Source organism: Prinia subflava, chromosome 6 (assembly GCF_021018805.1).
Source record: "Prinia subflava isolate CZ2003 ecotype Zambia chromosome 6, Cam_Psub_1.2, whole genome shotgun sequence".
NCBI classification, from domain to species: domain Eukaryota; kingdom Metazoa; phylum Chordata; class Aves; order Passeriformes; family Cisticolidae; genus Prinia; species Prinia subflava.
Genome location: NC_086252.1, coordinates 29,693,039 through 29,707,649, shown reverse-complemented (window position 1 = coordinate 29,707,649; position 14,611 = coordinate 29,693,039). Strand labels below are relative to the sequence as shown.

Sequence of the window (14,611 nt, the reverse complement as noted above, 5' to 3'; positions counted from 1 at the left end):
CTTGTGGCCATGGGCTTTGTTTAATATTTGACATGCTTTATTAGCAATGCATCAATGGGTGATGGGGCAGTGTGTGTGGCCTGTGTCCTTGGCATGGGGTCAATCCCTCCTCATGCTTTGCTTTCCCCTCTACACCTCAACATTTTAATTTTTCTTTTTTTTTTTTTTTTTAGAATTTTACCACTTTGATCCCTGGAACAACAGTAGAGATTTTGCACAAAGATTCCAAGAACATAATTGAGCTGATTGTCAAAGCCTACAACGTAAGTGCATTTTAATACCACAGCTGCTAAAGTGAGAAGTGCTAAGAGCTTGGCCAGCTCAGCTCCCCACAGTGAGCTCCACCCAGCTTGGCTCCCTCCCTCCCCTGTCCTCTCCCCACTGCTGGAGCTGGGATGTCCACCCTGGGAGGGAAACAAGGTGTGTGGGGAGGACAAGAAGCATGGATACCCAAGAGAGCCTGTGAGACATCAGAAATTTCACCTCACGTCTCTCATGTGCAGAATTGCAAAACACAGGCCCCATCTAAAACAGCTCTCTCTCAGAGCACCCCAGCAGTAGGCAAAGTAGATTATTTCTTTGTTATCCGATGTTCAGAGGCCTCTCAAGGATGGCACCAGGTCCAGATAAAGTTGCATCCTTGTGTTGCTGTCTGTGCATCTGGTTGTTTTTCAGCACCCTGTATCACCATGCTCCCACAGGAGCCCTCCTATGTGGCACTGCCAGTGCAGCCTGCCCTGCCACAATGAGGGGGACAGCAAGGGACCTGGAGCTGTACTGCTGACCTGATGTCATCCACCTCCATGGAGACCAGGGGAGCAGATCAATTAGAAGCAGCTAAATTGCATGTTCATAGCATAGTGTCAACATCTGTGCTGACCTCTCCCTGAATTCTTGTGGGTCAGGTCTCCATGACCCTGCAAGGATATTTCTGGGTGTTGGGTACGGAGATCTGACCCCGTAACAGGTCAGCCCTCAGGCAGAGTTGTTCATGCATGGGACCTGTGGGCAGAGCTTTCAGTGGCTGCAAGGTCTTCTTGGTACTACGTTCATTAGTGCAGGGAGTCAGTAGGAACCTCCTTGGAGGAGTTTACACATCCAGAATCCATGTAGGATTGTGGCCTGCTTTGCATGATCTGTAAAGTTCTTCTTTCCTTTCCCCCAGCTCCCTGCAGTTAAAGCAGCATTTGGTTATGCCCTTGGGAAGAGTGCTTCCCAAAGCTTCACCCTCTGAGGAGGGCAATGAACAGTTAATGCTGCTAAAGAGGCCCAGGAGATACTGCTAATCAAAAGCCCAGTTGTCCCAGTTTGTGCCCTTAAGGTAGGAGGGTGTTGTGGCTGAGATGCTTGGCTGGAGAGAAAGAAATTAATATTTATTCCACGTTGACTTTGCATGTGGCCTCAGTGCCATCACGTGGAAACCTCCCTTTGCCTTGTTTTTGCAGCAGTAAGATGCATCCCTACCTCCATTTCACCACTCCTTAAGCCTTTGCAGATCAATACAAGCTGATGAAAACCACTGGGAATCCTGTGGCTGTGCCACTGCTCCCTCATTCTCTTTGCTTGTGAGCTTTCCAGCACACCTGGCTGGAAACCGCATGGATGCTCAGACAGGGTGCCCCGTGGAATGAGCTCAGTGGGTTGACTGCTGAGACTGGGGTTAGTTTCTTGCCTGTTCAGCTGGGTGATGGGTGTGGGCTGGGACCCCCAGGGGTGCTGTTGGGAGCTGGAATCTCCTGCCTGTCCCAGGTCAGCCTGGGGCCACCAGAAACCTGGCACCCACCCAGCCCCTCTCCTTTTGGTAGTTTTGGCTTTTTTCCTAGAATGACAGAGTGGGACAGTGATTCTGAAGATTTGAGAAGAGCTAAGGTTATAGTTAACAATAGATGTTGCTGATTTAGCTGAAATGAATAGATATGCTTTGCTGAAATCAGTCAAATTTAGAGGATGGTTAAAAGAAACTGGATTTAAGATAAGCTACCCTGCATCTAATAACTCATTGCTTGTCAAACAGAGAAACTAATCAATACAACACAAGACCTCCTGTTTCCAGAAACCCACTGAAATAGTCCTGGAAAACAGGAAACAGGGAGTTCTACCATCCATCAATCACATCTGCATTGAAAAGGTTGAAAGTTTAGAATGAGGAAGACTCGTTTTACTTCCTCTTTTTGGTGACCACACATCACAAAAGGATCACCGACCCATTTTAGGGGACAAACGAAACATGCTTAGCAGCCTTTTTGTCAATTAGCATATGAAAAGGAGAAGAGGAAGTGACAGGGGTATGAATATGCATTTGTAATTTGTGTATTCAACGTTTTTGTAAATAAAAGGCTTTGTAATTACCTGTGATCTTTGCAGTGCGCATTAGAGAGCCATCCCAGGGTCGCAATAAACATACACTTTCTAACTTTAACTGTTACAGTTTTTTGTCTGTCACAGTTGGATATTGATATTAGATCAATATTCATATTTTAATAAATCAGGAGGAAATTCTCACTGAGGGAGACAGCTAAAATTCTGTTTACCAAATGAGAGTGAACCTTTTTTTTTTATTTCCTCTGTAAAGGAAAGTCTGAGCCTGGAGAAATCCTTCATCTGCAACAGGGACTGTGTTCTCCTGGGGGTTGGCAGTGGCTGATGTTCTGGGCCTGGGCTCAGGCCCTCCCCTTCAGTGTTTTGTCCATCTCTGGTCCTCTCTCATCTGCTTTCCCTCACCGATGCACACATCAGATTTGCTCAGGACTTATGTTACCCTCAAGATCGCTTTTCCCCATCTCTTCATCTTCCATCTCCCCTTTCATCTGCCCAGCATGCTGTCCCCTCTCCCTCATCCCACCAGGTGTGAAGCAAAAAGAACAGGGACTGCTTTCTCCCTGCCCTTCCCCCAGATCTCAACACACCTGGGGGATAGAAAAACCCATGGGAGGCTGTGCCCAGACACAGGGCTGGGTTTGGACTGACAAGGACAAATGGGATGCTTGTTTAAGAAGCACTTTCCTAAACCAAATCCAGGCAGGTCATGGGAGTGTTTTTTGTTGCAACCACCAGTTGCCTCCATGGTGGCTGTGGTCAGAAGACACTGGTGTGTAACAGTGCCAAGGGGCTGATAAGAATGGGACAGCATTTAGGGTGACAGCGTGACTGTGTAGGGCTAATAAGAGACTTGGTGCCTGTGTAGGAACATGGGATGAGCCTGTGCAAGGTCATCCTGAGGCCTGGCCTGGTGTCCTGTTTTCTGCCATGCTAGTGATGGGATGCTCTGGGAAAGAAGACAGGGAGGAGCATATCAGTGTAGCATCTAATTTCTACAGGATGGTTTTGGGTGGAGCAGGATCCATAGGTTAATTGGCACACGCAGTGTTCAGGCAATGGATGCTCTGTATGGTCCCAGTTGCTACCCCATGAATGTCTTCTCTGTTACAGTAGAGAGACGGGAAATTATTCCTTTCTTTCCTCAAGGACTGTTTAGATTCACCCGGCCAAAATTCATTTATTTCCTGTCCATTTCTAGAAGCATTGGCTCTTTGCTGGCGTGTGAACCCTGCTTTTGTCATCACATGTACTGGCAAGAAGTCTGGATTAGCACTTTTCCTTAATCTGGCCTCTTTGGTGAGGGCTGGGGACAAGGAGAAGAGGGATGGAGCTGGAAGCTGGCTATGGATAATAAGCATTTTTGTACAAAAAGCTCCATTTTAAAAAACTTTGTCGTTTTTGGACACCACTGCTATAAAAAGCAGTTCCAGCCATTGGAAGAATTAAGCAAAACAATGTCATTCCGAATTAATATTTATAAATTTCATTTTGTTGTGATTTAAAATGTCTGTGTATGGAGCAGGGCAGAGAGTTGAGAAGCAGAAGAAAGGGGTAGAAGCACACCAAAACCTCACAGATGGAAAATGCTCTTCACTTTGAAAAGTTTTTTCAAAGAGATTTTTCTTTAATTTTTTTCCCATGGTGCTGTTTCCAGCTGACACGTATAAAAGGATGCTATTTGTTCAGCTTTTTCTTCTAAGAGGGAGAATACAATTTTCTGACCAGTTGAGTGAAATTAAGAAAGCAGGACAGAGTTAGTGTAGTTTCATGTCTTCTCTGTGCTGCACTACAGACATTGTAGGACAGCTGCCAGTGGAGAATCAGGCTTTGCACTTTGCTCAGGAGCTGGTTTATGGGGAGGAGAAGGTGCAGATGTGCACAGAAAGCTCTGACCTTCAATTCAGAGATACTCTGTTTGTGGTCGAGAAGGTTTTATTTCTGTTTTCTTGTGCACTCGTTATGTTTCCAGTACTGGCTGCAGTGTCCATTACACCAATCCTAGAGGGCATAAGTCACCTGCAGAGGTGGTAGGCAGCTCCCTGTGAATCTAGTTGTGATCATCAGAAGTCTTCTTGGCTGGTTAAGTCAAACTCAAATGTCAATGTGGGTGCAGGGGGGATTTTTTTTCATATAGGTGTGGGGATGTCCTACCCATCCTCTGGAAACGCCAGGAGCAGAGACTAAAGCAGAAGAAACCCTTCTGTCTTTGGGAGCTTGATGGTTTGCTTTCCCATTGTGTTTGCAGAGTATTCGGTCCAAGGTGGAGCTCACAGTCTGGGACAGCCCTGAGGACATTGGCTTGACCTTCACTGCCACCTGCCAGGATGGGTTGTCCTATCCCGGGCTCAGGAAGTGTGGGGATCTCAAAATTGGAGATACGGTGAGTCTGCCTTTCAATCTGTTCCCTGAGAGGCTGTTTCACCTGCTTCCCTTGGTTGATGAGTGGTCCTGGGCAATAAAACACAGTTTTTCTCATTTTCCTCTGCTTTTCTCACAATGATAGAGAAACCCACAGAGAGTGGCTCTGCTAGAAGTAGTTCTGGGTGGTGCAGGTCAGTCCCAGCTGTGAGGAAAGAGGGAATGCAGGCATCCTGTCTACAGTACTGAGCTAAAGGTCCTGATCTGGCAGCAGGATCTAGTAGTCAAAAGTGGGCTTTTTCCCCTTAATCACAGATATTCACATCACACTCTCACCTGTGAAATTCCATGGGAAGCAGCCCTCCTCTCCTGGGTTCAGGTCCTAGGTTATTGGAGGGCAGCACAGACGGAAAGAAATGTTAACATGGCATAATCCGTCCTGTGCTTTTTAAAGGCAGTGAAGCTAAGCTTTGCTTGTTGAAATTGAGTATTGATATGGATAAATGAGCTCTGGGCTGCAGAGCTAGGGCAGGAGGGCTCAGGTCAGTGGGGAACCTCCTCCCTTCCTTCAGAGTTTTGCTGTCTGAGGCCATGGGTATGGGTTCATTAGCAGCCTGATTGCCTTATTTGAGAAGAGTCACTCTGCAAACATACCAGAGCTCTCAGTGCTGTGGCATATAAAAATAGTTTGAAAGAGTCAACAGTAGCTGGAGTTTTCCCCCACCAAATAAGGATCATGTGAGGTGTTAAAAAGGGAGGTGGCCTTGCTTTTTAAACTGGATTTACTGAGCGTTGGATAGGTGGGTAAAAGCAATCCCTGTAGCTCCTTGTTGCTACAGCAAAACTTGAACCCCCAAGGAAGCAGAGTCAGTCTGGTGGTTGCTCCTGGGCTCCCAGCTTTGGCAGGAGCAGGGGGATTGCTCCAGCTGCTGCAGCTTGTGCCATAAAGGGTGTGGCCATGAGTGCAGCAGGGAGCTGGCACTGGCACCGCTCCTTTTTAGGGGCACCCTGAGTGTCGAGATGCCTGCACAAGCCGAGATGCCACAGGATTGTGGGGTCATGTACCTCCACCCCCTCTTTTCAGCTGCTTTCTCACCCATTGCTTCCATGTGGCTCGAGATTTGACTCCTGCTAAGAAAGTTTCCCCAAAGAGGATAATGCTGGCACTGGACCCTAATCTGCCAGGGTTTAGTCCTGGGGCTGTGGGTGTCAGCGGGTGAAAGGGAGCAGGATTACCCTGATCCCCTTAGCCTGCTTTCTGATCTCCTCCTCTGTAACTTGAGCCTCTACCCTAATTGCTTCAGGCCTTGGGAATGGGAGGGGGTCAAGGGAAGTTTCCTGGGAGTGCAGCTCTCCTGCCAGGGGTGGCTGCTGTGTCTTCATCTGCACATCACCCCTTGATCTGCAGGACAGAGAAGTCAGTGAGAGCTGGAGGTGACCCCCAAGTGTCCCCACAGAGAAAGCATTCCTTCCCAAGGCCTAGGAAAGGGTCTCATTTCCTTGGAATAAGGTTAATCCTCCTCGCTAACTGGCAGCTCTGGGCAGTGCTGGCCAGCCCCAACAAAGAGCAGGATTAAATCGGGGGCCAAGCAAGAAACTGAAGTATGGTCTTGGTTTTTTCAAGGAGAAAATCCCTGACACTGGATTGTAGCAACGTAAAAGGAGTAGGGGTGTGATGTGTAACCATTTAATGATGTGTAGAACCCTTCTGAAGCCAGGCTTGATAGAAGCATCCATTAAAAATGGCCTGTGAGCAGCATGCCAAAAGCTTGGGACTGTGGGGCTGATATGCATTTCCACATGCAAATCAGGAATCCCATAAAACCTTCTAAACCCATGATCTTATAGGCACCTTGGGCTCTTTGCTGTGCTGGTTAGGTCTTTGATAGTGCTTGTTTTGAGAGAGTTTGTCTATTTTTAATACAAAAAAAAAAAAAAAGGCATGAAAACTGGGCTATTTGCTGGAGTTTTGCCCTGTTTACATCATGGGAATAGGAAGGTTCCTTCCTACTTCACAGAAACCAGTGGTGTCTGATGGGGAAAATTGCTATGAATGGCTGACAAGAGTTTTAAAATGCTTTGGATGCCCAGCCCCTCATGGGACTGGCAGATGTTGGTGCACTGAGCTGCAGGTGCCCTTGCTGGATTTGCATCTATTTGGGGTTTTTTTGCACACCTGGGAGTGGAATTGCCCCATGGATTTTCCCCAGGCATCTGCCCTTCCCTGCTGGGGAACACCACTGAGAGCCGCTTTGGGGCCGTGCCCGTCACCCCTCATCTCCCTCCCTCCAGGTGTCCTTTGAGGTGGCCGTGGAGGCACGCAGCTGCCCGGCCGAGGACACGTCGCACACCTTCACCATCAAGCCTGCCGGCTTTCGGGACACGCTGGAGGTGGCCGTGACCTACAGCTGCCAGTGCGGCTGCACGGCCCGCGCCGCGCCCGCCAGCGCCAGGTGCAGCGGCAACGGGACCTACGCGTGCGGCCTGTGCCGCTGCGAGCCCGGCTACCTGGGCGCCCACTGCGAGTGCCAGGAGGGCACCAGCACCGACCTGCAGCAGGCCCTGTGCCGCGAGGCCGAGGGCAAGCCCCTGTGCAGCGGCAGGGGCGAGTGCAGCTGCAACCAGTGCCTCTGCTACGAGAGCGAGTTCGGCAACATCTACGGGCCCTTCTGCGAGTGCGACGACTTCTCCTGCGCCAGGTACAAGGGAGTCCTTTGCTCAGGTAGGAGCCCGTCCTCCCTCGCGCCCTCCGCGTCGTGGAAGTGCCAAAACTGTCCCAAAATGGGGGAGGTTGCCGGGCTGGAGCGTGCAGGGAATGGGCCCTGTTTGTGGAGGAGGCTGTGTTCCCTTTGTTTTCCTTGTGGGGACAAGGAGGAAGAGGTTTAAAGGCATCCACAGTTAAGAACAAAAATCGCATTGTCCTCAGCAGAGCTGGGTTTCCAGCACTGGAGTCAGAGGGTCTCTCCCTGCAGGTTTGTCTGCACCTGGGTCCCACGAGATGAGCACAGTCTTGGCTTTGGTGTTATTATTTTGATGTAACTATGCACATCTTTTGCACACTGATGTATTTCCCTAGGAAAGAGCAAGCCAGCCGTGGCTCGAATCCTCTGAGGCTTTTTTGGTGTTTGCATAGGTTGGATTTTTCCTTTGTGTGCCATCCTTTCCTGCCTAGGCAGAAACAATCTTTTAAAGACAAAGTGTTTGGCGTAATCCCCTGGTGCATCACAGGTGAAAGGAAAGATTGTGTTTCAGACTGTTACTTATTAGAGAAAAGCTGTTTTAAAGATTCCTAAAGCTCTTTTATGTATGGATTTTTCTCCCACTGGGAAAACAAGTCATTCCCTGGGAAAGCTGTAGCCAGTCAGCTTTGCTTAAACAAAGGTAGGAGAGTTATTTAGCTGTGTTTGCTAAAATGGTTTTAAAACCTCATCAGACCAAGGTCAAATAATTTACCTTGAACATAATTGCCTGGATTAGCCCTCGGACATAATTCCCTCAGTTGGATCAGGACAAAGGGTTGTTCTTTAAAATTCGCCTGCTTTCAAGCAAGTAAAATATTTCCGTAGCTGAAAACCTTGGACAAAAATTCCAAACAAGTGTAAGCTTGGAAAAAATAGCTACTTTTTATGTTTTCTCCAGGGAAGTGATTTTTTTTCCGCTGCTGTTTATCTTGCCCTGCATATTTCAGAGTGAGGCAGTGAGCTTTGGTTGCAAGTTTCTGGCTGTTTGAGGCAATTGTGTCATTAGGCGGATAGAGGATGTTTGTGTTAATTTTCCTGTAGCCTCACAAGTGATTTTGTCACTGCTGAAGATGGGGCAGGCAATACTCTGGGTTTGGAATTGCCCTGGAGATCCCTGCTGCAGAGCAGTGGGAAAGGCCAGTTCCACCCTGACAGGGGCTGCCCAGACTGGGGGGCTGTGGGGCTCTCCCTGCTGATGCATGAGTGGACAGATGGGTGAGCAAGCACGAAAACATTTTTGAAAGTAGTTGGGGGAAAAAGATTAAACTCAACTGTGAAGTAATTAGGAGCACTACTGCCTGGGAGTTCTCCAGGGAGAGGGAACACCACATTGCTTTGATAGCATCATCCCACCCCAAAGGAGTGTATTTAAAAGCAAGCAGGGCAGCAGTGCTATAAGGAGAGATTGTAAGTTACTGGTGTAGCAGTTGCTGCAAGAGAGGACAAACTCTGCTCGAATTTCCTTTTCAGCAGGAGGGCCAGAGCTCTGCTGCTCCACAGGAAAGCAGGTTATGTATCTTCTGTTGCACCTGCTTGCTTCTGTCCCTGTGGGGGATGTGTGGTGCTGGGAAGAGCAGCATAGCTGGTCTGGGATTTGCTGAAGTTTTCTAAAGTATTTTAAGAGTCCTTTTTATAGCTATGAAAGAAAACAAAGGGTAGGCTGAGGCCAAGCAAGCTCTTTGCTTGAGGGATAGGATGGAGTCTGGCATGGCTGCGTGAGGTGGTTTGTTGGCTTTTTCTTTTATTTTTTTTTCATAAATTCCAGCAGTTATGATGCTAAATCTGAATTGTAGCAAGCACTGTGACAGTGACATAACATTTTGAGGTGGTTTTGTCAGGCCAAGAGGCTTGGGATTTACCAGCCCACACAAGCTTGGTCTATGCCAAAGCTGCCTTTAACAAACAGCCCTCTGCTACACGAACATCACTGGGGGCTTCCAGCAGATCACAGTGCTCTCTCTCCCTTAGAAATGGAGCCTTCCTAGAAAAGACCAGATGTTTAGCTCAGCACTGAACATCTGTCCACAACACGTGTAGTAAACTTGGCAGCCAGAAGAGTTTGGGTGATGTCTTGGGAGCAGGTTGATTCCCAGGGCAGTTGCTGAGGTGGCTGGTTGCTGGTTTTGCTCCTGCTAGGGGGTGAAAGGACACCTTGCCCTCACTGTTTTTTCCTGGGCACAGTGTCTGTCCTTGAAAAGCTCTGTCAGCCCTGTGCCTGTCACTCTCTGGGGGGAGTGCAGGGGGAGACCAACAGGTTTTAGCTAACGCACAAACCAAAAAATGTAGGGAGCTGCAGATTATTGTCTCTGCCCTTGCTTGAGAGTTTCTTGGCTTGGACCCATGAGGGAAATCACTGCTGTCAAGGGTTTTATTTATGCTCTGTGAATCCTCTGGTTGCATAGGAGGCAGTCACTGCCCCTCAGTGCATTTCTGATGACTGACTGTACTCTGAACAGTGGAGCCCAGCCTCAGGTTTAGCACACAGGCTAAACAGGGTGTAGAAGTGTTTGATGTCCCCCATCAAACACTTCTAAACCCACTCCAGCTGCTGAAGATGATACCATGAGCCTCAGAGTGCCCAGCCCGGACAGAACTGCTGAGAAAACAGCCAGTGCAACCCGAGCTGAGGTTTTGGGGAGCACCAGGAGGAAAAAACAGTTTTCTGAGCTGAGAAGGAAAAATCCACTCAGGCAAACTGCTTTGCACCTACATGGCTGTGGTTTATGGTGTGCCTCAGCCCAGATGCCCCGTGAGCCCATCACCAACCAGTGTGGGCATTTCTTCCTTTTATGAACTGTAGTGAAGCTGTCCCCACTGAGTCACTGCCGTGGCACAGGGCTGGGTGGGAATTCATACTCAGGCATCCTGTATTCCCAGTGAAAGCCAAGTGGGGTTGAAATACTCTGAAATGAACTTGTTTCTTGTCTCTTGGTATTTGGTCCTTTGGCTAGGAAAAAAACATTTTAATTCCTGGGTCCACTTACAAATATTGGAGCCTCATTTTGTCAGCATTTGAGAGGAGGGATGCCTGCAGACAGTGCTGCCTATGGCTCCAGTCCTTTTGTAGTCCCCCTCATGAAGTGGAGAAGCAGATTTTAGGTGAGGAAGAATGTAAAGAATCAGCAAGAATTTAATTTCTGTTAGTGGGAGGTTTAACATGCCTCCTGCATCTGTGAGGCAGGTGGGAAAAGGGAGTAATTTATAATGTGGAGTAAATGTTAATTCAAGTTGCATCCAACTCAGAATCAATGTCACTTACTAATAAGTGGCATCTGTTTGCTACTCCCCAAGTCCAGTTAACAGCTCGAGAGCAGCTATTTCAAACCATTAATCCAGCTTCTGGAGGGGCAATAGGGAATGAGTTGCCCAAATGTTCTGTTCTTCCAAAAGAAATGTAGCTGGGTAATCTGCAGCACTGTGCTCTGACAAAGCAGGCAGTTGCTTCCCAAACCCTCAAATGCTTTGGTCTCAGTTTTTCTTTGGGTGGAGAGGTTGCTTTTTTGTGTTGAGATCTTCAGCACATCCCTCTGTTCCCTCTACTCTGAAATGTGGGTGGCTAAGGGAGAGGGGAGGAAAGTCCTCCTGCCTGCAGCTGGGCTGGGGAAGGGGCAGCTGCCTGCACAACCCACAGCCTTTTGAACTCCTTGGCTGCCTGCCAGGCAGTTTGACAAAGGAGGAAACATCTCTGCCCTAATTGCATTCCTGAAGGTCCCATAAAACTAGGTGGCAGGAGGAAGGGGAGGCCCCAGTAAGGGCATCACACATTTGCCTCTAATGAAGAAAGACTGGCTTGTTGGAGGCCAAGCTTCATTAGCTTCAGTTGCTCCAGACCTATTTTTTCCTTGGATGGGGGGGTCACTGAGTAATATGGCATCATATGGGTCTCTAAAGAAATTTCCCCTTACCCACCAGCACTGTTCCCCAGCTCTCTGTGTGAGTGTCATTTGTGTGCCCTTCAGCCCAGGACTCTGGTTGTGCACAGGCACACTAATAACATCACTCATTACAGAAGTGCACTCATCATGCTGCAGCCATTGCTCCCCCTGAAACACAAAACATCTCATCCTGAAAATCCATACTGCCTGAGCAACACGTCAGCTACTGATGGTGGCCCAGCTTCGGGGGATCAGGTCTTTTGTGGTTTCTCTTCTTCATTTTTTTTTTAGAATTGGACAATAAATCATATTTATAAACAGTTTTGGATATGTAAATGAAACCCTTCAACGTCTCTCTAGCTTGTAAGCAGCTGTGAGCATCTGAACTGGTTAAGGTGACTGAAGGTTGTGGCTGGCTCAAGCACAGCACGATGGTGGTGCCTTGGAGCACAGGAGCTCGATTTGCCTCCCTTGCCAGCACAGGGCTTCCAGTGACACTGAAAACTCAGATCAGCAATAGAGCAGTAGGTGCAAGTGCCAGAATCACTTCTGGGATGGGATGTGGCAAGAGACAGCTCATTGAAAATTCAGGGTTTGTTTTGCAGAGAATAGCCAAGCTGACGCACGATACGACTCCAGCTGCCCTGCAGAAACCACTACAAAAACTGCTGAGTTCATACAAATCCTCAGCATTTACCTCTGAATGCTTCCTCTCTTGGTTTTAGTAAATGGGGAAGCTCAGGGAGGTTTTAGCCTGCACTAAGGCCCACGGAGATAAGGCTTTTTTGTTTTGTTTTGTTTTAACACAGCCTCAAATTAGAAACCTCACTCGTGCTTTTGCAATTCATTTTCGCTGTACCCTGTCCATAACAGCCAGGGGATGATGGCTCAGTGCCAGTGCCCCAATTCTGGTCCTCCATGAGAGCCCCGTGCATTGAGAGGAGCACGTGGGTTTGATTCCCCCACTGGTGTCTCCACCATGGGGATTGGATGGGATCTGTTACTATACAAATCACTCTGCCCATGGACACATTGTCTGGAAATAGACTTTCTCCTCCAGGTACTTTTGTAGTTACTATTCACTTACCCAGTGGTGAATAAAGCTACTACCCTGGGTGATGTTAAAAACTGCCTCTTAGATAGAGGCTGCTGATGTGCATCTGAAAGCTCAGATGTGAGAATAAAGGTGATCCACATCTTTCAGACACACAACAGCATTTTATTTTTGGTCTTAAATCTTGTCATTCCTAATGCCCAAATTTTTACCAGAAACTGGTTAAGAAAGAAATGGGTAGTATTTGATTTATTAACCTCTGAGGTGCACGTGATGTGGTTTGGGGAGGAAAGAGAGCTGTTTTTGTGCCCGCTGTCTGTGGCTGTGCTGTGGGTGAGGTGGCTTTTGACAAAGGTACCCCTGCCAGAAGGGAAGAGGGTGGCCTGTGGCAAAGAGAGGGAACAGAGCCTAAACCACATCTGCAATGTTTTCTTTTAAGTGACGTCAAGTCCTGTTACCTGTAGGTTTTTCTGAGCACTGCCTTGTAAAAGAAAACCTGAAAGGGAGAGACAAAAGGACCATATAAATATGGAAGTTAAAAATAATTCTTTGCTGTTGCTAAGTTATGTGCAGCTGTGAGCCAGGGAGATGCAGCTCTGTCTCTGGGGCGGCTGCCCCTCAGGTCAGTCCCTCTCTGCTTCCCATGTGGGAGGAGGATGGGGAGCACACAGGTACCAGCATGTTTGAGGCTTATTTTGGTGACAGAGGATGCAGTGTCAGCTCGGGTCACTGTGCTGTAACTTCAAAGCACCAGTTGCTTTGTGAGTAGTCCCAGTCATGAGCAGCAGGTTCGGGGCTCAGGGGTCAGTGGCTGCAGGTGCTGTCGGAGTGCAGGGCATGGGAGGCTGGTTTGGGGTGAGCAGAACCAAGTAAAGTCCTCTGAAACAAAACCCTGCATCATTAGGGTGTTGAAGCCCTGCGAATGCCTCTTTTCCCACCAAAGAGCAGGGTAGGACACAGGGAGCTGAAGACAAGCTGAGTCTGGGCTGGAAGACACAGCAGTCTGTGTGTGTTGTCACACTGCGTGGGGCACAGGGTGTCCATGGCTCCTTGGCAGCCCACAAACCTGGTTTCAGACACCTTGAGGTCTCTTGCCTACAGTGCCACTTGCAGAGCCCAGGGGACCTTATGCCCAGAACAGACAACAAGGAGATGGCACTGCTGTAGCATCTCTTTTACCGTATGGTCAAAACTCAGTCAGACTGCATGTTTGTCTTCGAGCTTCCTAAAGACCTTTCTTCTTGGTGCATTGCCATTTGGCCTTTGCTTTTATCGCCTGCAGGAGCTGCTCAGCCAAAGATCCTGTCCTGAGATGTCTGCATGCCAGAAAAATGGATAAAACAAAATAATCCCTCTGAATAAGAAGGAAGGATAAACCTCTGACTTGCTGTGTTCCATAGCTGGGAGGAAGTGAGGCCACAGCACTCGTGCCTGGTGTCACTACTGGGTGGGCATCCCCTCTCCAGCTTACATCCCTCCACCACCTGTGAAGCAGTTTGGCTCCAGTAAAAATAGACTACAAAGATTTAATAAGAAACAAATCAAATGAGGCACCTCTGCTGTCCTCTTCGTGCTCTGGGGTCAAACTGCAAAGGTGTCCTACTGACTCTCATCACGTGGATTGCTGTGAAGAAATGGAAGGTTTAGGTCAGTTCCATTTATTCCCATCCAGTGGGTCAGCCTAAAAAAATGTAAGCACCAGGTCAGCTGGAGGAGGCAGGGCTGAGGACTGTGGTGGGGAAGAGCAGTCAATTGAATCCATCTTCATCCTGCTTGGGCTGATGTTGCTCTTGCCTTGCTTACAAGCTCCCTGCAGATGCTGTTTGGCTTTGTGTCCAGCGTCATTTGGCTGCATTTTGTCTAAGTCCCAAACCAAGAAAAAATGCCCTTTTATTTTTTGGGTTAATGTGTGTTTCTATAAAGCAGCTCTTTTCTGAGACCAGCTGTTGAACTGTTGGCATTCCTGCTCGCCCTCCTGTGGAGCGTGGGGCTGCTGTGCTGTTGTAACATTTTGGAGCAGCAGAACGTGGTTGCTCAAGCAGTGATTTATAAAACATTTCCACAGGTGAGGAGGGAACTGTGGAGGCGCCGGCTGCTGCTGACACATGTGGGATGTTGGCTCTTAGGCCTTGTTCTGGCAACAAGAGCTGGTGTCTGAGCCCTGGGGTCATCCCAGGCTGCTTCCCGTGGTGCCTCGGGTCTGGCCGTGCTTTGCCAGACAGCAGTGAGCTCTGAGAGCAACACTTGAAACCTCTCAGCCTTTA

General features: G+C 48.4%; 1 protein-coding gene across 1 annotated transcript in view; it reads left to right on the top strand.

Moving 5' to 3' along the window:
- The window catches only part of ITGB5 (integrin subunit beta 5), a 58,384-nt gene that overhangs the window by 28,001 nt on the left and 15,772 nt on the right, over nt 1–14,611 (top strand). Inside the window, exons 8-10 of the mRNA XM_063400881.1 lie at nt 174–263; nt 4,565–4,699; nt 6,970–7,399. Of these exons, the coding sequence (XP_063256951.1) occupies nt 174–263; nt 4,565–4,699; nt 6,970–7,399 (655 nt within the window). The remainder of the gene's footprint in view (nt 1–173; nt 264–4,564; nt 4,700–6,969; nt 7,400–14,611) is intronic.